This window comes from Pelophylax lessonae (genome assembly GCF_965119305.1).
Source record: "Pelophylax lessonae genome assembly, chromosome: 9".
NCBI classification, from domain to species: Eukaryota; Metazoa; Chordata; class Amphibia; order Anura; family Ranidae; genus Pelophylax; species Pelophylax lessonae.
This window is the reverse complement of record NC_138776.1, coordinates 134,660,985-134,684,817: the sequence shown is the minus strand read 5'-3', so window position 1 is coordinate 134,684,817 and position 23,833 is coordinate 134,660,985. Positions and strand designations below refer to the sequence as shown.

At 42.8% G+C, this 23,833-nt stretch overlaps 1 protein-coding gene across 2 annotated transcripts in view; it reads left to right on the top strand.

Annotated features, from left to right (window-relative positions):
• HERC4 (HECT and RLD domain containing E3 ubiquitin protein ligase 4) overlaps positions 1-23,833 on the top strand; it is a 95,578-nt gene that overhangs the window by 6,475 nt on the left and 65,270 nt on the right. For both annotated transcript variants that reach the window (XM_082267656.1, XM_082267657.1), the window contains exons 2-9: positions 662-966; positions 5,229-5,388; positions 12,354-12,430; positions 15,680-15,901; positions 19,685-19,776; positions 20,450-20,580; positions 23,261-23,421; positions 23,495-23,571. In XM_082267656.1, the coding sequence (XP_082123782.1) occupies positions 741-966; positions 5,229-5,388; positions 12,354-12,430; positions 15,680-15,901; positions 19,685-19,776; positions 20,450-20,580; positions 23,261-23,421; positions 23,495-23,571 (1,146 nt within the window). In that variant the 5' untranslated portion in view covers positions 662-740. The remainder of the gene's footprint in view (positions 1-661; positions 967-5,228; positions 5,389-12,353; positions 12,431-15,679; positions 15,902-19,684; positions 19,777-20,449; positions 20,581-23,260; positions 23,422-23,494; positions 23,572-23,833) is intronic.

Here is a 23,833-nt window from a genome sequence, read left to right as displayed (position 1 = left end):
AAGCATGTTTCCGGAACGAATTATGCTCGCAATCCAAGGTTTTACTGTATCTATATATGTGGAATATATTTAAATAAATCTTTTTTGTGCCTGGAGATCGGCTTTATCCAGAAAAGTACACCGAGTGCAGAAATGGCCCTTTATTTATCCTGCTCTGAATTTTACAAACTGCTCCCCATATTGAGCTTTATTTGGTATTATCCAGAGGTGTGAGCAATGTTCACACGGTGATTAAATAAATTTGGCATGTACTATTAATGCAAGGCTCTCTGGATGAGCTTTATGTTCTGAGTCATAGTTTATAAAACCAAATGGGTGAGGCATTGACTCAAAGAGCTGTCACTTGCATGGCATTACCAAGCAGAGTGTTACCCTCTATGTTTTAGCCGTCAGGACTAGCTTTGAACCTAATTTAGTAAAGGAAATATAGACAAGGGTAGTAATTGTACACGGAGGAAGGCACTCAGGTCCCAAACTGCACCCAGAAGTCTTGTTTCCTCGGCTGTAAATCCTGTAGATGTTCAGAAAATGTCCACCATGTAAGTGAGTAAACACAGTGACCCAGACCCCCACTGGCTTCTCTGTTTTGCTTTTATTAGTGAGTTTTTGTACCCCCCCAATACTTTTATTTTTTGATTTTTCTCTTTTTGTTACTTTTTAGGTCTCCATATCAGTATTACAGAAAAAGACTCTTCAACCCGCAATCCTGGAATATAACTGATCCCTTGATCCCATCGATAATGTTGTGCTGGGGAAATGCTTCCTTTGGACAACTGGGATTAGGAGGAATCGATGGAGAAATTATCGTAGAACCCACAAGATGTGACTTTTTTTTAAATAAAACTGTCCGTGATGTTGGCTGTGGCAGCAGACATACTGTGTTTGTGTTGGACGATGGGACAGTTTATACCTGTGGATGCAATGATCTAGGACAGTTAGGACATGACAAAGGCAGAAAAAAGCCAGGTAAGGGGCTGTTTTTGCATGCTTGACGTGTAATATATGTGCATTTGCAATGATAAACATCTACTTATGGTTTGAGTTATCACAGCCGTAGGAGGAGGAAATGCTAATTGATAAAAGTACTTTCACTTTCTCTTTTCTTCTGGAAACTTTTTAAAAAGAGCTCAACAACATCTATAGGAGATCTACTGTATGTTACTGCAGAATATTCAGACTTTTTCTTGGAAAATGGCTGTGTATATTCTGAGAATACATTATCTTTGCTTAAAGTGGTTGATACGCCCTTTTAGATTCACTGAATGGTATTCTTCTAGGGACACGGCCGATTTTCTTGGCAACATAAGGGTTGCAACCTAGATAGGCTCAGGCTGAATCTTGAATCTCCAATCCCCCCCCACCCCCTTTTCTTCTAGTTTTTTTTTTTTTTCTTCGGGTTTTTTGTTTCTTTTTTTGTGTTTTTTTTTTTTTTTTAATTTTTTTTTCACCCTCTTTTCTTCGTTGTCTATTTACGCAAAGCCTTGGAGTGTTTGACCCAAGTAATTGGCTGCATTAACACTGTTTTATATTTTTTGTCTGATTTTGTATGTAAAAAGGAAAATAAAATTTATGGAAAAAAAAAAGTGGTTGTAAAGGCCAAAGGTTTTATACTTCCATGTATTCTATGCATTGAGGTAAAAAAAACCTTTTGTGTGCAGCTCCCCCTACAGCCCCCTTAATACTCTCCTTATCCCCATCTCGATCCAGCCATGTGTATGGGAGCCTCCGCTGGCCTAGGTCTCTCTCTCCTCATTGGCAAAGACAGCAGCTGGAGCCATTGACTCCTACTGCTTTTAATCGCAGCAAGTGAGCCAATGAAGAGACTGCGGGGGGCTGGGCGGAAATGCGTCTCTAAGTGTCATAATGATGCATAGAGCAGGGCTCGGGAGCAAGCACTACGCACCAGTGACCCCTATAGCAAGCAGCTTGCTATTGGGGACACTGGTCAAGGGGTAGGAGCTGGAAAATTTTCATTCAGAAGGTCAGAATCGGCTGTAGAAAATTGTGTACACACTATACGAAAATCGTACGAAAGTTCTTTGGATGAAAACTCTTGCCCATTTTTTTTTTTTTTTTTTTTTTTTTTTTTTTAGTGTGTGAACAAGCCTTAAGAGGAAAGCTGTAAATAAAGCCCAACAAATGCTTCCTCATTGATGCTGGTGATGTCCAACACAGAGGAGTACATAAAGTTTCTTATCAATGTCTTTGCAGTTCTCTGGATAATGGCAGTGTTCATACACAGATCTGAATTTCGCTGTTAACTCCCAGGCAACCATGTTCTTAAAGCCCAACTCCGGGAAACTACAATTATACCTTTGTAGTGGGCTGTACCTGCACTGCAGGGCTTAAGTGCCTGTTTAAGTCTAGGGGACACAAAAAAAGGAGATTTACTTACCTGATCCTCCACTCCTGCGCTGCTAGATTGGTCTCTGCAGCCTCTTCTCCCCCATGCTCCAGTGGTCTAAGGTCCTGACGTTGTCAAGACCAATACCCGTAGCCCTGCACTGGATATAATGTTGCTAAGGAACAGTTCACCAACAGAACGTGGGGGAGCGCCATCTGCATTAAAGGAAATCATACAGCAGTCCTATTTAAGTTAAAAAAAATCTTAAATGCATTTTTGGGAACTAGTGTAAGAGAATTGACATGATTTCAGCCATGTGTAATTTTGGGTGCAGCGGTGCTTAAAGTGGTGGTTAAGCCACCGTCATATCTTTGTATAATCCTGTTTGTTTCCTAATCCTGTATGCCCATGTGTCTGTGTTTCATTAAAAAAAAAATGCAGACTATACCTGATTTCAGAGTGTTGCTGGGCAGTTACCTGACCGGCCAGCTCTCCCCTCTCCCAATCTTAACAGCTAGAGTGGGAGGGACCGAAAATCCACCGCTGACGTCAGTCGGGAGAAAAGGAGGGTGAAAGGAAACAAACAGGATTATATAAAGCATTAACAGTAATTTCAGCAGCAGGAGGGGAGGCGGGCCCTGACACAGAGCTGACAGGCAGGGAGGGAGGGTGGAAAGGGACACAGGAGAGCAGAGAGCAGGGCTGCAGATGGCAGGCACGTTCACTGACCACGGTGTCAGGGCTCAGCAGCCATCATAAACCGTGGTCAGTTTACAGGGGGAGGGCTGAGCCAGGCAGGATCAGCCAGGTATTACAGGTGATAAAAGGGGCCAAATGACACAGCACAGGCACTGTGCTGTTATACATGCATTAAAGGAGCAGGATTCATTTTTTTTCTTAGGGTAAAAAACGCTTTAAAGCGGTCCTTCACTCTCTTCTATAAAGACTTGCCATAATTTTCCAATACCCCCTCCCCAACCCCTGCCTTAAAGTGGTTGTAAAGTCATAGTGCATTAGGATAAAAAAACCTTCTGTGTACAGCAGCCCCCCTCAGCTCCCCTAATACTTATGTGAACCCCCTCTCGATCCAGTGATGTCCATGAATGCCTTGGTCGTCCAGGACTCTTCCTTCTGATTGGCTGAGACACAGCAACGATGCCATTGGCTCCCACTGCTGTCAATCAAACTCAGGCAAGGAGGAGACGGGGCTAAACCGCGGCCAGGAGCTCCATCCAGGGACCCGATAAGAGGAGGATCAGGGCTGCTCTATGCAAAACCACTGCACAGAGCAGGTAAGTATAACATGTTTATTATTTTAATAGAAAAAAATAGAGACTTTACAATCACTTTAATCACTTAAGGACAATCTGGTTTCCTGCATGCACATGAGTCAGCAGCCCTTTTTCTATTGGGCGGAATAAGGATCTAGCTGTAAAAATTCAGGCAACCAGGCTTTACTGTCTGAAAGAGCGGACTGTAAAATGGGGGGTGGGGCAGGTAGGACCTCATAACTAGGATTAAAAAGCACTTAGAAACATGAGAAACAGTAATACATGTGCTTTGTTCCACTGGGGACAGCATTGTAACACAAATTTATAATGAAATGTCTTCTGCCTGTTTTTAGGAGCCCTCGTAGCTATCTGAACACCAATATAAGCAATCTCTGAAGCAGTAATCCTTTTTTTTTTTTTTTTTTCAATATACACTTTAATTTGTTCTAGGGATGCACCGAAATGAAATTCTTGGCCGAAGCCGAAGCCGAATAATAATAAAATGTTTGGCCGAAGGCCGAATACCGAACGCGGTGTTTCACATTTTTTCCATTTATTTTGCCAATTTTTTGTCCTCTCTCTTGTCCTCTCGTGTCTCTCTCTCTCTCTTGTCCCCTCATGTGTCTCTCGCTCTCTCTCGTCCTCTCTCTTGTCCTCTCATGTCTCTCTCTCTCTCCCTAAATGTTACTGTAGGGAATGGGATTCAGTGCACACTGCAGCCTTGTACCATAGGGTTAATGTTAGTGACACTGTAGGGATTGGGAAGGATGCTGGGAATGGAAATCAGGAAGCATGCAGGCAGCCTTGTAAATTTTAATTGCAGATACAGGGCACTGGGCAGGTCAGGGTTAATGTGGTAACATCAATTACTCAGTGACAGTCAGTCAGTGTCAGTGTGGACTCGATCAGATTATACAGTGACAGACAGTCTCTCATAGTGGTGGTAGTAGGAGGCTGGAGGTTGACTAGTAGTAGCCTGGAAAGGAGCACAGCCGCATACATACATTACTCACTCGTGCACTGCAGCCCGCCCCACACATTCAGTGAGTCTTACTCTCCTCCCTAGTTTTTTCAATGGCACATTCAGGAAGCCAATCACGCCGTGAGTAGCGGCACAGCGGAACCAATCAGGTGTGCAGGCACGCGTGATTGGTTCGCTGTGCAGCTAATCACGGCGTGATTGGCTTCCTGAATGTGCCATTGAAAAAACTAGGGAGGAGAGTAAGACTCACTGAATGTGTGGGGCGGGCTGCAGTGCACGAGTGAGTAATGTAATGTATGCTCACCGCTGAAGTGTCCCGGCTTCACGGAAGTCTGAGAGTCCTCCTCCGAGTCCCTTCCCCCTGTAAATATTGTGACCTCGGCGATATGAATATCGCCTACGGCCACAGAACGATAGTCGATATCATATCGACTATCGTTCAGCCCTATTATTCGGCACAAAATTATTCGGCCTTTTGACTTATTCGGCCGAACACCGAAAGTGCTATTTTTTCTATTTTCGGCCGAATAATGTTCGGCCCCCGAACATTCGGTGCATCCCTAATTTGTTCAGTAACTTTTAGCAAACCTATCCATCAGTGGGGATAATGACTCTTGTTTCTTTATTTCAGAACAAGTCGGAGCTCTCGATGCTCAGAATATCGTTGCCGTCTCCTGTGGTGAAGCACATACATTGGCTCTCAATGACAAAGGTCAAGTGTTTTCTTGGGGTCTAGCTAAGGATGGGCAGATAGGTCTATCTGTGATAGAGGAATACATCAGAATACCAAGGTAACTGGTCTTTCTTTTTATTTCGAGTTTGACTTTTGGTGGGTTTGGCAAATTTAGAACCTATTAAAGTGGTTGTAAACTCTCACATATACCCCATGAAGTGACTGGCCTCGGATGATACACGGAGATTAAACAAATCATCTTACATAAGTTGTACCTTCATATCTGCAGTCTTCTCTACAGCCATTCAAAGTCCAGGATTTCTAAAGATTGTCTGAGCTTTCAGGGAAAGGAGAACATCAAGCTGAAGTTACACTTTGGAGAGCTCAGTGACGAGAGCTGATTGGAGGGAAGAGACACTCCCCCCCCCATTCACACAGCATGCAGGAACAGAGTTGAGGCTGTCAATCAGTTTGAGATCCCTCCCCTGTCTCCTTTTTCCTCTTGGTTTCAGGGAAACTTGTCAGAAGTGATTCATGATAGCAGAGGAATGAAGCAAAAGACATAGTTAGTGAGGTTGAAAAAAGACATCAGTCCATCCAGTTCAACCTATGATGTGTGTGTGTGTTTGCTTTTAACCGTACATTGTATACCCCTGTATGTTGTGGTCTCTAAGGTGACCATCTAATAGTTTTTTGAAACTATCAATGCTCCCTGCTGATACGACTGCTTGTGGAAGAGAATTCCACATCCTTACCGCTCTTACAGTGAAGAACCACTTACGCATTTTAAGGTTAAACCGCCTTTTCTCTAGTTTTAATGAGTGGCCACGTGTCTTATTGTATTTCCTTACTCTGAATAGTTTGTTCCTTATGCTAGGGTCGCCAGTACAGTATTTGTACATTGATATCATATCCCCCCTCAATCGTCTCTTCTCCACAGAGAATAGGTTCAGTGCTTGTAGTCTTTCCTCATAGCTGATGTCCTCCATTCCCCTAATTATTTTTGTTGCCCTTCTCTGGACTTTCTCCAGTTCCAGCACATCCTTCCTGAGGACCGGTGCCCAGAACTGGACAGCATACTCCAAATGTGGCCGGACCAGAGTCTTGTAGAGCGGGAGAATAATATCTTTATTTCTGGAGTGAATCCCCTTTTTTATACATGCCAGTATTCTGTTGGCTTTGCTTGCAGCGGCCTGGCATTGCATGCCACTGCCAAGCCTGTTGTCAACCAGTACCCCCAAGTCTTTTTCCATCCTAGACTCCCCCAGAGGTTCCCCCCCTAGTGAGTAGCTTGCTTTCTGGTTTCTGGCCCCCAAGTACATTACTTTACATTTATCAACATTAAACCTCATCTGCCATGTAGTTGCCCACCCCGTTATTTTGTTCAGGTCCGCTTGTAAGGTTTCCACATCCTGCATAGAAGATATTGGCATGCTTAGTTTAGTATCATCCGCAAATACTGAGATTGTGCTAGATATCCCCTCCTCTAGATCATTTATGAATAAATTAGACAGAAATTACACTTAGTGTTCCTAACTGAGACAAATATACACTATAAAGGGATATGCTTTGTTCATGTTTCATTTCATGTCTGGGGTTTTCAACTGCTTTATCGCTCTGGAAAATCCTATTATATTCCTTTTTTTTATTTAAAAACGTAAAAAAAAAAAAAAGCTTGTAAATATAAAGAACAAAAGATTGCAACGACTTATTATTAACAGTCATTTTACTCCTATAATAATCTGCTCTCACAAGGAGTAGTAGGTTAGTAGGCTTGCCCATGACCTCGCTGTATGGAGAACAGAAAAGCCCCTTGGCCCGCGCTGTTGCAAATTGTTTGCCTCCTGATCAGTCAGTATAATAGTGCATCCTGATTGAGGTAACGTGGTCCCTACTAGAGCTTGGCTTTTGCTGTGCCATCTACATGGATCCACTTGTGTGGAATTCTTTCTGGATTTTTTTTGCCTATAAAGATATTTTAATTCAAATATCTTTTTTATTAAAAGTTTTTGTTGTACAAGAGAAAATAAGATCAGCAATCATGTTATCTAACATCTACACATGTCACATGGTTGAACCTGTCACAGGGGAGGAAAATAAATATAAGGGTAATGGAATTGTTAGCAAGTTCTTTTGGGGGGAAAAGGACAAGTGGGGTGATTGGGGAGGGCATTCACAGAGAAAGAAAACCTGATGCATTTGATATGGTACAGTGTTTCCATGCCGTACAATCAATATAATGATAGCTATGCAATCACTGTACAGCGACGGTACAAAAGCCATCTGAATCTCTGAGCCCGCCAGCGTGTCCAAAGTAGGGTTGCACCGATACGACTTTTTTGGACCCGATACCTGGTGATATCTGGCTTTGTGAAATCGCCGATACCGATACCGGAACCGATCCGGAGATACACACAAAGCAAGCAGTTGCAGTACAGAGCAAAGCCGCTGCTTCATGTGTATGGCTCCTCTATTCACAGGCGGACTGCATCTGATATCACTCCGCCTGTGAGCCGGGACAATACAGGAAGTAGCGGCTCTCATCCCATACTACTACTGCACCAAGTAAGGGATGGCTGAGCCGTTACTAAGCAAAAAACGGATCGGCCAGTGGATCGGTCAATGTTACCGATCCCCCGATCCAGCTATAATGGCCATATCGGCGCCGATATCCGATCCGAATATTGGATCGGTGCATCCCTAGTCCAAAGTGTGTGGGTCCTATTAGGGCCAGTACTGTCTGTGGCCACTAATGTCTCCATGATGTCATCAAGGATCTGAGCCCACTCGAAAACGTGCTGGAGCTGTTGTTTTCCAGTGACGTGAAAGGGTTACAAATGCAGCTATAAGTCAGAAGAGAGAAGGGAAAAGCACCTCTAAGTGCAGACTGACTAAAAGGTTTATTAAGACAGGGAACGCCAAAAATGGCCACTCATCTGTAGCAGATAAAAGGTAATGTTCGGGATGATGAAGCAGGTGTCAGTTGACAGGCCACCAGGGTCTGCAGCTGCAGGGATGGATGCACAAGAAAGCTGTCCGTGCATCCATCCCCACGAAAGCAGAGCCTGGCGGCCCCTCGGCTGACGCCTGCTTCATCGTCCCGGACATTACTCACTATGACAAGCTTCCCTTTTACCTGCTACATGTGAGTGGCCATATTTGGTGTTTTTTGTCTTATTATTCTCTGATGGTTTTTTGGTTGTAAGGTACCCACCCTGTACCTGGATGCACCTACTCTTTCCTTTACCTTTACATGTAGCTATGAGACAGTGAGGTTGATTTACTAAAGGCAACGATAACTAGACTGTGCACATTGCAAAGTGCAATTGCACTCTGCAAGGGCTTTTGCTCCAGAGCTTAGTAAATGAGGTGAAGCTTCAATTTGCAAATAATACACAATCATGTGCAGCGAAAATGTGGGGGGGGGGGGAACAGCTGTTTTGGTTGCACGTGATTGGATGATGGAAGTCAGCATTTACTAAGCTCTGGAGCAACAGCTCTTACAGAGTGCCATTGCACTTTCCAAAGTGCACAGTCTATTTGCCTTTAGTAAATCAACCCCAGTGTCTCAATATGATCTTTTTAATCTTTGAAATAAACACAGGGATCACAGAAAGGAGAACTACTTCAGGAATAGCCTTAACATTGTGTGTAAAGAAAAAGGGGTAAATAACACACCATTCCCACCAGATATGTGTGCCTTCCCAGTCCATACACCTTCAGCTGGAGCTAGGGGTATAAATACATTTTCCTTTAAGACCAAAGCAACTTTTAATGGGTCTCACTTTCTTTCCTGCACCCTCTTCTGCTGCTGAGCTGACCCACAATATCCGATGACTATACTGTACACAGCTCATACATTCCTGTCTTGTGTGTTGTTTTGCTGGAAGGAGTAATCTTAGCTCTTTACTAGGGGACTTCACGTTGGCAGGTCAATGCAGATGTGCATATTTCATTTGAGAAATGTCACTTTTCATTTGAGAATTTTGAACAGAGTGCATCTCTCCTAGGCTAGATGGTTCTGTTTGGATATTCGGGTTTGCAGTCTAAAAAGGAAGTTGGGGAATTAACACTTGAGTCTTTGCACTCTACTGGAAATACTTTCTGCACTGCTGAAGTGTGTCTGTGCTGCTGGCTGTGGAATCCCACTGTCTGAGGCTATTTTAATAGCTCAGGCATTTGGTATGTTCTGGTATCTTCTAGCAGTCAGGGGGTGGGAAACCCTTCTGCGTTTCCTTTCACAGTTCTCTGCTGCTTATGTGTATGTATGTAAGTAGTATTATTCCCTCGCCTTTTTTTCAGCTTAACACCTTAAGTACAATAAAATAAAAAGCATTCTTCTGTAAACTATTTGTTAAAATTCTTACCACAGGACTTGCAGTTTACAATGTTTAATGCTGCTGGCTTCTGTTTTCTGTGCTGCTTCCCTGAACTTCCAGTCTTCACAGGAAAGAGTTAGCAGTGGATAGTGCAGTCTTAGTCTGTTGGCTTGATGGAGGGAGATGTGGGGAAGTGCCTTGCCATCTCGGATATGTGGTTTCTATTGAAGCACACAGTGTAAGGAGACCCAACTCTAGTTCCTAAATGTAAGGGTGGCTTCATAGGACGCTGCAAGAGAAAGAAGCCACCCTGAAAACCTGGGGCATCAGTCATGGCACAAAGCTAAACAGGAACATAGATGAAGATTAAAAGATAAAGAAGCTGCGTACTTATTAAGTGATTAAATAAAATTGTGGGTTTAATATCACTTTAAAGCAGAGTTCCAGCCTGTATTAAAAAACAAAAACTGTAGCTGCTGACTTTCAATATAAGGACACTTACCTGTCCAGGGAGCCGGCGATGTCGGCACCCGAAGCCAACTTGTGCATCAGCTCTGGGTGCAGGCACTGGCATCCTTACTAAGGGAAACAGGAAGTGAAGCCTTGCGGTGACGCGATGTGCTTTCTGAATGGTCCCCCTGTCTTCTGTGACCTGTGTGTGTCTCCCAGGAGGCAGCGGGGGGTGGAGAGGGAGGGGCCGCAAATGACGTAGTTCGCCACGGCGCCCTTACACAGAAGTGGGAGCAGGTACCTGTTTTTGAAGGGCATCCGCTCCCTCCCCTCACCCCCCCCCCCCCCAAAAAAAAAAGTGCCAAATGTGGAATGGAGGGTGGGAGGAAGCAGATAAGTGGAGCTTCCACTTTTGGGTGGAACTGTTCTTTAATGGTGGAAATATGTGAGGATTTACAACACTTCCCTTGGAAAAACCATACTTGCAATTTTTTTTTTTTTTTGTTAGAAGTCTAGTAGGGAAAACCATTGCTGAGGGAAACCTTGGAGTTACCACTGCTAGTTCACATTTTGCAAATTCTAGTTGCCTTGCTGCCATGTTTATCCTTTTGCTTTATTTGATTAAAAAAACTTGTAACAAAGTGACTTCAGTTTTTCTTTTATAATTGATTGAATCATATTTCTGTGCAGAAATCAGAAAATCCACCAAAACTCGGAACCCAGCAACAATTATTTTAAAATATTCAATGGATATATGGTGGAGAGAGCTGTGAGAGTGCCACCATACCAAAGTTGAATAGAAAGAGAATACCCTTCAGAGTGTGGGGGCTATTATAGGCACAGCAGACAATATAGAAACTTAAACAAAAAATAGTATAAACTGTATTTTATTACATATCAAAAAAGAGTAAAAAAAGATACAGTAATAAAATATATAGCAGCTTGTAAATAATGCATTAGCAACACAGTAATTTCTGTGTTGCTGGTACATTTTGTACAGGCTGCTATCTAGTTTATGCTTGATTTTTTTTTTTTTAACCTTTTTTGATATGTAATAAAATGCGGTTTTATACTATTTTTGGTAAGTGTCAGGATGCGCATGCCAACAAACTAGATAACTCCTCTGGACGAACTTTTGGGCATAAGCTAAATCCTATTCCCTTTCATGCGTGTAAGACTTGGGCACTGGCTAATAAATATGCGCACACTCGCACGCATGAGCTGCTGCCCATTTTTGTGCACACCGGTGAAAGATGCTGGAGCCAAATAAAATTTAAACACAGCCAGTGCTCAGGATCAGTACTGCTTTTCCTTTCAGCCTTCTGTGAACCTGTATCCTGCTTCCAGTTGCTGACCCTGCTTGTCTTGACCATTCTCTGATCTCCACCTGCATCAACCTTGGCTAGCCCCCTGACCTCTGCTTCTGTCTGCTCCTTTGGCTCCTGTTCCATTAATCGGTTCCAGACTTGGCTTGTCTCCTGACCATGCTCTTGTCTATGCCCTGTACCCGATCCATCCTGTCTGTGTATGACCCGGTCTGCCTGACCTTGCTACTCTGCCTTCTGTCGTCAGCACCAGCTGCCTGCCTACTTACCTGCTTGCTGAAGCCATCTGATGACTTCTCCTGCCCAGTGAGGACACCTGCCCTGCTTCTAGCAAGACTTACAGGCACTCATGCTACTCTGTACTCCTGCGCCTCCTGTCTCCTCTATCAGGGGCCCCGAGTCAGAGGTGTAAGAGAGGCCTTCCTCATCATATCAGGCTCTGCTACCAGATACGCAATAGTAAGTTTCTATATTGTCTGCTGTGCCTATAATAGTCCCCCACACTTTGGAGGGTATTCTCTTTCTCCTCTCTTTTTTTCAAATATTGGAATACAATGTATTAAAGTACTTAAAGCCCAACTCCAGGAAACATGAAAATTCTCCATTGCAATGGGGCTGCTCCCACACTAAAAGGGTTGACTGCTTATTTAGGCTAGGGGTCATAGAAAAGAAGATTTACAGATCCACTCCTCCATGGTGCTAGAGCCAGTGTCTTCTCCCCTATGCTCCATTAGTTTAAGATTCTGACATCATCAAGACTGATGCTCGGTCCATAGCCATACATTGGACATTACACCAAGGACAATCCTCTGCTGAAGCATGGAGGAACGCTGCGTAAATCAGCTAATTGAAAGTGTTTTTACTCTCCTTTACAATATACAGTTAACCCACGCTGCAAGGAAGAGTTTTCAAGTTTCCCAGAGTCAGGCTTTAATGTCAGTTTAGATTTTGCCATATTTGTACCTGAATCCACTTTTGTTTTTTTCCAGAAATATAAAGAGTTTGTCTGAAGTCCAGATTGTGCAGGTGACATGTGGGTACCATCACTCAATGGCACTTTCTAAAGGTAATGAGTTACAATCTTCCCTGTAATTTACAGTGTCCAATGAATAATTCCTTTTCTTCTTCCTCAACACATGACTACAAGCCATTTTACTATCCCATGATATTTGTCCAGCGGCAGAGTAAAATGTATTTGTAGGCATACTTTTTTCCAATTTGAGGTTAGCAAGGAACGTTTAGAGTCTCTGGCAGATAATTATTGCTGTCCTGACAGAGGTTCTAAACCTTCCCCATACAGACTAGAACTATACAAAGTTTAGGCTAGATTTCTACTTTAGTCACCTCCCTGCAGCCAGCCCGCAAGTGGTCATTGAAGGAGCAGCGGGAGTTGGTTGAACTAGACCTGGAAAGGAATATGTTGACAGGAAGAGAGCAGAGGGAAAATCTCATAGTTACATACAGTGCCTTAAAGTATTTATACCCCTTGAAATTTTCCACGTTTTGTCATGTTACAACCAACAATGTAAATGTATTTAATTGGGATTTTATGTCCAACACAAAGTGGCACATAATTGTGCAGTGGAAGGAAAACTATAAATGGTTTTCAAAATTTTATCAATAAATACCTGAAAAGTGTGGCATGCATTTGTATTCAGCCCCCTTTTACTCTGATACACCTAACTAAAATCTAGTGGAACCAATTGCCTTCAGAAGTCACCTAATTAGTAAATAGAGTCTACCTATCTCAGTACAAATACAGCTGTTCTGTGAAGCCCTTAGAGGTTTGTTAGAGAACCTTAGTGAACAAACAGCATCATGAAGCCCAAGGAACACATCAGACAGATCAGGGATAAAGTTGTGGAGAAGTTTAAAGCAGGGTTAGGTTATAGAAAAAATTTCCCAAGCTTTGAACATCTCACGGAGCACTCTTCAATCCATCATCTAAAAATGGAAAGAGTATGGCTGTTAGGAACGCTTCCTGAGCACACTGATGTGTGTCATGATGTGCTGTCTGCAACCTAAAGGGTTAATCCAGAGCAGACTAGTTGCAGTAATTGGCAAACAGGCTGCCTTATTTAAACAGCTCAACAGCACTGCACTTTGCTGTGTTGTCTTCAGCTCTCCTGTGTTCTGAACCTGCTTCCTGTTGATTTCCTGTCTGATACCTGTTGACCTTTGGCTCGTCCCTGACTTCGCTTGTTTGCTGCTTGTCCTGATCCCGGCTCGTTTTGACTACTCTTCTGGATTCTCCTTGTCGGCTCATCCACCTTCGGACCTTGACCGGTTACCCCCTGGTGGGGCGACCCTGGGGACCGCGACCTGGTATCCACCTGCAGCCAAATCCATCCTCACCTTCAGAGGCCCTGGTGAAGACCGGTGGATGCTTAGACCCCGCACCTCAGGTTAGCCTGTGCTACTCACCTCGGGTTTCCAACCAAGCTCCGCCCACCGGCAACGGAAAGCCTTCTCTGCACGACAGGCTTCCTTCCACCTGCCTCATAACAATGGCACAACTGCAAACCTACCAAGACATGGCTGTCCACCTAAACTGACAGGCTGGGCAAGGAGAGCATTAATAAGTGCATCAAAGAGGCCCATGGGAACTCTGGAGGAGCTTCAGAGATCCACAGCTCAGGAGGGAGAATCTTTTAATAGGACAACTATTAGTCGTGCACTGCACAAATCTGGCCTTTACGGAGGAGTGGCAAGAAGAAAGCTTTTGTTAAAAGGAAGTCATTTGCAGTTTGCTGTGTCCCACACATGGTTCTCGCAAACGCAGAAGAAGATGTTCTGGTCAGATGAGACTAAAACTGAACTTTTTGGCCTAAAATCAAAATGCTATGAGTGGCTGAAAAGTAACACTGCACATCACTCTGAACACACCATCCCCACCTTGAAACGTTGTGGCAGCATCATGTTGTGGGGATGCTTTTCTTCAGCAGGGACAAGGGAAGCTGGTCAGAGTTGATGGGAAGATTGCTGGAGCCAAATACAAGGCAATCGTAAAAGAAAACTTGCTAGAGTCTGCGAAATACTTGAAACTGGGGCAGAGGTTCACCTTCCAGCAGGACAACAACCCTAAACATAGGGCCTGATTTACGATGGAATGGTTTATATCAAAGCATATTCATGTGTTACAATTGCCCAGTCAAAGTCCAGACCTAAATCCAGTGGAGAATCTGTGGCAAGACTTGAAAATTGCTGTTCACAGATGCTCTCCATCCAATCTGACAGAGCTTGAGCTATTTTGCAAAGAAGAATGGGCAAAAATGTCACTCTCTAGATGTGCAAAGCTGGTAGAGACATACCCAAAAATACTTGCAGCTGTAATTGCAGCGAAAGGTGGTTGAATACTAATGCATGCCACACTTTAATTTTAACAAATGTTGAAAAACATTTATCATTTTCCTTCCACTTCACAATGATTTGCCACTTTGTGTTGATCTATCACATAAAATCTCAATAAAATACATTTACGTTTTTGGTTGTAACATGAAAAAATTTCAAGGGGTGTGAATATATTTTCAAGGAACTCTATGTAAGTATGAGATTATCCCTCTGCTCGCTACCTGTTCCTTTCCAGCACCTTTCCTTTTTCCTTTCCTTAAGTTTCTTTAAGTTTCCTTTCCTTACCTGTATTCCTTTCCAGAACATGTATGCAGTGCCCCTGGTTAGCCTTCTGTTTGAGTTCAGCTGTACAGGGGATTAAATGAGGCTGATATCCAGTAGAAGATATAAAGTCAGACTAGTTGCATTTTAAAGTACATCTAATGATCTTTTCTTAGTAAATACATAACTGTATTGATGGTTAGGGGCTCGCTTACACCGCAATCTCTGTGTTCAGTGTATAGTTCCACATGCACCTTTACGTGTGTTGGTAATGTTTTTTTTTTTTTTTTTGGGGGGGGGGGGGTTAGAATTTAAGTGTTTCTAAAGGAAAGATTTTTTTAAATAAAAACAATGGTCTTATCCTGAGCAGCCCCTAAACTCTTCCTTTTGGGTTCCTCGCCGGTGATCCTGGCTCCTCCTTATTATTTATTGGTCTTATGTAATATTCTAATTTTCTGAGATACTGAATTTTGGGTTTTGGGGGGGTTAGCCCTAGGGCAGTCCTTGCGGATAAGGGATAATATTCAGAGAATAGGGGATGAGTCTATGTAAAGAGTTTTTAAGACCACTCGTCCATTCACGGTATATGGGCTTCGGCGTATGTGCGAATGATGCCTAAATCTGTAAATTTCAATGCTAAGCTTTTGTTTGGTAAACTGTGTAGATATTTGCCTGTAACATATTGTATTTTATTGCACTACAGAAAGTGAAATCTTTGTCTGGGGATCAAACAGATATGGCCAGCTTGGTCTGGGCTATGAACAGAAGAATGTAAGTGCGCCCAGACCCTTAAAATCGTTATCGGGGATCCCTTTTCACCAGATTGCTGCTGGAGGTGCCCACAGCTTTGCACTAACGCTCTCAGGTGCCGTTTTTGGCTGGGGGCGGAACAAATTTGGTCAGCTTGGTCTTAACGATGAGAATGGTAAGACAATATTTACATATTATATGCAATGTTTGAATAATAATTATAGCTTGTGATTGCTAATGCAATGGCTTGCATACACAAGACATGGAAATTCGTGTACAGCTATGGAATAATGTTAACCACTTAAGCCCCGGAAGATTTTACCCCCATTCCGACCAGGGGGTATTTTGCGATTCGGCACTGCGTGACTTTAACGGACAATTGCGCGGTCGTGCGACGCTGTGCCTAAACGAATTTGGCGTCCTTTTTTTCCCACAAACAGAGCTTTCTTTTGGTGGTATTTGATCACCTGTGCGATTTTTTGATCACGCGCTATAAACAAAAAAAGAGCGTCAATTTTGCAAAAATAGCAATATTTTTCACATTTTTTTATATGAAATTCCCCCCCAAAAAAATGTAAAAATCAAAATTTTTTAAAATTTTCGGCCAATTTGTTTTATGCTACCTATGTTTGGTAGATAAAATCGCAAAAAGCGTATTTTGATTGGTTTGCGCAAAAGTTATCGCGTTTACTAACAAAGGGAAAGATTTTTGTCATTTTTGTTGGTTTTTTTTTTAACGCGTAATGGCGGCGATCTGCGATTTTCTTTGCGGTACTGCGACATTGCGGCGGACAGATCGGACCCTTGACTGACATTTTTGACACTTTTGGGGTTACCAGTGACATTTCTACAGTAATCAGTGCTATATATATGCACTGTTACTGTAAAAATACACTGGTAGTGAAGGGGTTAACTTTATTTGGGAGGGAGGGGCTGTGTGTGTCCCTAGGGGCGTGCTTTCTACTGTGATTGGCTGTGGCTTCAGCTGTAAGGACACTGATCAACGGATCTACATAGTAGATCCATGTGATCAGTGTCTTTGCAGCGAGGAGAATGACAGACAGCTTGTTTACACAAGCTGCCTGACATTCTCCCTCTCCCCCGCCGATCGCCGAGTGACCGGCGGACATCGGGTCCGCTGGTCACACGCGCGGGGGGGTCCGTGACCACGCGGGAGCGGGAGCGCGCCTCCGGGGGCGCGCGCTCGCTCCCTAGACCCTCACAAGCAAGCAACGTAGCCCTACGTTAGTTTGCCTGTGAGGGGCTGACCGCCGACGTAGATAGTCGTGCGGCGGTCGGCAAGTGGTTAAGCATAGTTGGGGTTATTACCCATAGCAAATATTTATAGTTCATGTTTTCTGTGCATGTTAAAATAAAATAAAAGCAATTTTATCTGATAAAGCATTACATACATTTTTTTAGTCCTGTTCGTTATCTAACCGTGTAAGCGCTCTTAAAGATGAAGTTTACGTTAAAAAAAGAATTAAAAAAAAAATACCCACAGCTTTAGTCACATCATGTGCCTATAATGAATATGTCCCAGGTTGTGCAGACAGCTGGATCGTGATGAAATCTTCAGTGCAGGGATGCCCTGTCCTCTTCACAAACTAAAGATTTTCTAGCACACTTACCAGCCAGCCTGCAAAACAATCAAATTGACATTTGCTCACAATTTACGTTAAAAACAGGGTTTTGTTTGCACACATTTGCAAATGTATGCGTAGGCCACAGTCCCCACAACCAGGGACCTCTGTCTATACTGCGGTCCTAACTCAAAATTTCCAGAGCCTCCATAATAGAAGCATATATAAGAATGGGTAGGTTAAAGGCGGGTTTGCCTGGAGGCAGCCCACTCCTCCTTTAAAGGCACAGGGACACGCATGACGCCGAGCAAGAGCAAAGTGGCAACCACCCCAACTTATAACTGGCCTTTTGTATCAAGGTGCACATGGAAGCCCGCAGTCCATCTGCACCTTCCTGCAAAGGCCAGTTATAGGTTGGGGTGGTTGCCATTTTTTTGTGCATGCCCTGTCCTCTTCCTGTATCTAAACCTCTGACAACGTGATGGTTAACAGCTTTAGGTCTTTAGGCAAAATAGCTGTACTGATGGTCGGAAGGGGACATGCCCTCTTTTCTATTAAGAAAAGTTCTTTAAATTATTATGCTGTCTGTGACATGATCTGTTCATAGGGGAGAAAATCCTGCAACCGATAAACTCTTGCAATAATATTCAGATTTACAGTTCACGGAACATTGGTGTAATCAGTGAGCTATTGCTAAAACAACAATTATTTTTAGAAATAGCATTAAATAAATGAATAAATATTAAAGCTTACCTATTTAATGGGAAACTTGTGCTTGCTTTTTTCTGCACAGATGCTCAATTCTGGATCAAACTGAGATAAGAAGTGTACAGGTTGTCAGCAGGGCAGGATACAAGAGGTTAACAGGGCAGAGCACAGGGGGCCAGCACGGCAGAGTACAAGAGGTTAACAGGGAAGAGCACAGGGGACCAGCAGGGTAGAGTAGAAGAGGTTAGTAGGGCAGAGCATGGGGCCAGCAGGGCAGGGTACAAGAAATTAGCAGGAAAGAGGCCAGGGGGGCAGCAGGGCAGGGTACAAGAAATTAGCAGGAAAGAGGCCAGGGGGGCAGCAGGGCAGGGTACAAGAAATTAGCAGGAAAGAGGCCAGGGGGGCAGCAGGGCAGGGCAGGGTGCAGGAAGTTAGCAGGGCAGAGCATAGGGGGCCAGAAGGACAGGGTACAGGAGGTTAGCAGAGCACTGGGAGCCAGGAGACCACATTACATGGGAGGTTTGCAGGGCACAGGTCAGGGAAGGCAGCAGTCTACAGTTCCTTCTAATGCAGACCTGTGCAGAAAAGCTTATGTGAGTCCTGTTGTAGTGCACTCTTCCCCACCGGCCCTCCTCTCTTCCACATCTGTCACATACAAACACTCGGAATGGACACGAGGGGAGGAGGGGCCAGCTGGAAACAGCACAGATACCCATTGCTTCCCTGCACCACTCTGCATGTGGGGAAAATGCGTGGTTGCGAGCTACCCATCAGCTGCCTGCGATTGACAGGTAGATCACAGCGGAACCCCTGGGGATTTCTAAGGAAACTCTGGTTGAGAAACCCTGTTATAAAAATGTTACTTATTTTTACATATTCCTAGCAAGTAGCTAAAGAGCTTTACACTGCCGGGTTCCCACACTTTGCTTTTAAACCTCAGGTAGACGGACTATTTTTGCTATTTTCTTTTTTTTTCTTAAGTTTCATTTTTTACTTTACCGCTTTAAATGTTTGTAAAATATCAACTCCTCAGACCATACATTTTCCGAAAGCACAGGACCAGTAGAATGAGAAGATGGTACTGCTGATTTTTATATCCCACTTTAGTTGCGCAAATGTTTAGTAAATCAATATTGTCTATAAAAATACACTAAATTCATTATTGTTGAACACAAGTACAACATAACTTACAAAATTCCTACTAAATCTAAAATATCAAACTATACGGTAGTAATACATAACAAATCAATTTCATCAAAACACAGTGAGACTAAATATGAGGCAGCACAGTGGTAATTTAGAAACAGAAAAAAATGTGTAAAAAGATGAAAAAAAAAACATCAAATAAAAAATACAAATATACAGCATTAACAACAATATGCATTTGAATTCATGCCCATCTAAATGAGTGTCCATTCAGGTTAACAGTGTTTGGTACACCAGTGATATTCTCCAGTGTCAGCCTTGTGCAAGTTCATCAAAAAAATTATACTTCAGTCAGTGAAATCTTCATTAAACTCACCACATGTTATACACACCACTCCCCAGTGCTCAAATGCTCTCACCGACTATCACACACCAGCATTCTGTAATTGTGATTGAATTAATTTCATGAACTTTTTTTTCACTGTTTTTTGGTGAATTACAAATGCCTGTCTTTCCTGCAGACCGATATGTTCCATGTCTTCTCAAGTCACTGCGCTCTCAGAAGATTGTGCATATCTGCTGCGGAGAAGATCACACTGCTGCACTTACTAAGGTACGATAATCAACATGCTATGTCTGCATTGTATATTAAAGAGTAACTCCACTTTTGAGAAAAAAAACATTCCCTTCTGGGTGATCAGTGTACTTTGCAAGGAGTTTAACAAACTGTTGCAGATTCCTACCTTTTGTTATTCTGAAGAAATAGCTGTTTGTGTCCATGGGCAAATCTTTATGGGAGTGGTTTTATAATAATCGGCTACTGCACCTGCAGGACTCTGAGAAAAGTGTCAGGGCCTGCATCCCTTTAGATATGATTTCCCTTTGGGAGTATCTCACCAAAAATGAATTTTTGATTCAAGGGATGCCAAAAATCTGACATATATTAGTAAAGAGTTCTGGGAAAATCTGTAATCACACAAGCACGAAATGCAATTTCTGGGGGGATGCATCCAGGTAGCCATTTTGCACAGGATGTACAGGTACAGGATGCATCCAGGTAGCCATTTTGCATTGCATTTGACAGAAAATGACAGTACTACAGACTGAAAATAAAAGGTAATTTTTATTATCATTCAATTACAATATGACTTGTGTCGTAATTGTATACGTTATAATATTTTTTTTCCCCACAAAAGTTGAGTTAACCTTTAAAGATGTAAAAAGAGAAATGGATGGTTTTGAAAAATCTGTTCTTTCATATGTAAATGATTGATTCTTTTGAATAGGAGGGTGGCGTGTTCACCTTTGGAGCTGGAGGATATGGGCAACTAGGCCACAATTCTACTAATCATGAAATCAACCCCAGAAAGGTGTTTGAGCTCATGGGTAGCATTGTAACACAGATCGCATGTGGCAGGTAATCCCTTCCAAACCAATAATATTACTGCTTTGAACCTCTTGATTCCATTTACTATATTGAGATAAATATTGTAAAGGTACTTTTATTATTTATTCTTTTTAAAAAAACATAAAAAGCAGGCTGTCTTTACTTGTTATATACATCATGGCATAATCATTAAATGCTAATAGTTTATGCTTCTATTAATTACAGTAAAATATTATAGACTGCCTCACAAACCTCTTCTGTGGGCAAATTTAATGGGTATGCATGTGCATTTCATGGACATTTCATGCACATGGTGGGACAGAGCAGATATTCTTGTGGAAGTCCAGTTACATAACTTCAAAAAATGTTATCAGACTTTGGTCAGATTAGCTTTAAATATTTTGTCCAGCTGGACTAGTGTAGTAATCTTTCTGCAATTTGTTTCATCTGGTATAGTTTCTTTAATTCTTTTTCTCTATGCAAACACAGTTTAATAAAATGCAAGGAAGATTTATTTATTTGAAAACCAATATCTTGTCAATGATTGTGGCACTTGGGATTAGCAGGTTTACAGAAGATGTTTCTTTGTTGGATTATTTCATCCAAATAAAATTAAATAAATACACCAAATAAAATCCCAATTTCAAGAAAGAGTAGGGGCACTGGGTAAAATTTACAATGCGATGGTTTTCAAATCCAAATTTTAGTCCCAATAGTAAACATATCAAATGTACCAATTAATGGCAGAAACACGTCTCATAAGAGTTGAGACCGGCCAGGTTTACCGCGATGTAGCATCCCCTCTTTTTTTTTTTTTTTTTTAATAAACGTTTTATTGAGAGAAATAAAAAGGAACAATGACAAGTGATAACATTGTGGCACAGTCAGCGGATACAAAGACAAATAATAACACTCATCCGAGAGCACCATAGACCGTACCTAGGAGCAAGAATATGCAATATGCAGCAAATACAGAAACATAGACAAGTCAAGTATGACCTGGCCAAGCCAAATACAAGGTCAACAATTAAGTATAACATTGCGTTAGGAGGGGCCGATGTGGCTTGGGCACAAGCCCCAGCCACATGGGCCAAAACAAGTGTGCAACAGGGCTAAATGCTGTCAGAAGGGGTAGTGGGATCGTACTGGGTAGAGCAGCTACGGGGAAAGGTAAGAACTCCGACCCATCAACCTGGAGAGATATGGACGGGGCGGTCAGGGGGCAGTAAGATGACATTCCTGGAGGGAACACCCCCAAGGGGAACACGCTGTGTCCAGGACCGGGGGACCACCATCCACAAATGCGAACGGACCGCTCCTCACCGAGCACGGGTACGGGAGGTAAAAGGGGGGTGGGGGAGGGGGGGAGGCTAAGGATAACCAAGGGGGGGGCGGACGCTGGAAGCGTCACGAGACAACATGTTAAGGGAGCAGTAGTAAAAGGGCGATAGGAGAGCAGGAAAGGCAGACTAAGTAGGAAGAGTAGAAAGGAGGCCAGAAATGGGGAGGGAAGGAGAAGAGGAGTGTGGGTGCACTCCCCCGGAACTCGGCAGAAAGGCAGGCAGGGCGGGGCAGTAAGTGGTCAGACTAAGTGGTCAGTAGGCGACGGTATTCATCCGAGGCAGCAAAGTCGACCCATGGGGCCCAAATGTCATAAAACTTGGAAGGAGCGGCAAGGGCTTGAAAAGTGAGATCTTCCATACGGGAAATCCTATCCACCCTCCTATCCCCTCTTTTTTTAACAACACTTGCTGGAGTTTTGAAAGAGGAATGGTTTCCCATTCTTGCCTGATATAGGATTCTAGCATTGTACCCGTGATCTATTGATTGTGTGCGCATTGTTTTCCAGGCTCCTACAGGAAAAAATAAATGCCTCTTTTCTTCTGCAAAAATATATGCATTTATTATTTTTCTTTAAACCTGAACTTGGCTTTTAAGTTGGTGACCACCCCCTTCATTGATAAAAAGTAAAATTACACTTCTCATGATTAGCATACACGGTGACACTTATGCCTCGTACACACGCAACGATTATCGGCCGACCGATCGGCCGTCTTTTGTCCAAGTTGTGTTTTGTTGGTTGGAATGTGCTCTAGACTGCACACGAATTTTCTCGGCCAACAAAAATCTACTTCAGAAGTGATGTCATGTGCTGGTTTACTTTCCGTGTGTCTTCTCTTCTCTGAGCATGCCCAGTCTTGCTCATCAGATTTTTGTCTGCTGAAATCTGTACTGACTGACGGAAAATCGGCCGTTTTGTTGACGGCCAACAAAAATTTTATAGCCTGCACACCAGATTTTATTCGGCCGAAAAGTCGGAGTTGGTTGTTGGAAGGATCATACTAACAAGCCGAAAATCGGCCGATCGGACGTTGGCCGAAAATTCACGGCCAATAATCGATGCATGTGTACGAGGCATTAGTTGCTCTAAGCATGTAATCCAGTGATCTGCCATCTCTCTGTCGCGTGGGCTACACAGTGGTAATGCCATTCTAGTTCGAGACAGTTCTTCCATGCACAGAATGTTCACTTTATTCTACAGTCATACCACCCTGTTTAAATGAAGTTTTTTTTTTTTTTCTGAAATTATTTTGAGGCTGATTTTTTATAACTTTTTGTGTGGTAGATTGGTTGCAAAATATTTTTGTTAAATCTTTTTTAATGCTGTCTTGGAGTCCATTCTAACTTTGTCCTCTTTCCCCCTCCATAGACAACACACCTTAGCTTTTGTTCCTTCTTGCGGGCGCATCTACTCTTTTGGACTAGGTGGCAATGGGCAATTAGGAACTGGGTCTACGTGCAATAGAAAAAGTCCATTCACTGTAAAGGGAAACTGGCTGTCCCATAGTGATTATTCCCAGCTACCTCAGGGTAGGTTCCATATTTGGTGTTCATTTTGCTTTACGTTTTCCTTCCGGCTAACTGCCTTTTTTTATGTTTTTAGATGTGGACAGGTATTACTACGTGAAGAAGATATATTCTGGTGGAGACCAAAGTTTTGCACATTATTTTCATATAAAGGTATTTTAAGAAACCTGCTTTTGCTTCCTTTGCTGGTTTATTTACATAAGGACATGTTACATTTTTTTCATGGCATTTGCTGTGGGCGTTAGCTTGGTTTTGCTACTGCGGTGTCCAGCAGAATGTATTTGTACCTCAAATTAGTTTGTTGGGTTAAAACTCCATTTCACTGCAGTAGGCCCTCTGATCTATATGTAGGTGAAGTGTCTTAGGACATTTTTATACACCACAATCTCCCGAAATCGGCCATTATGACAGCCAA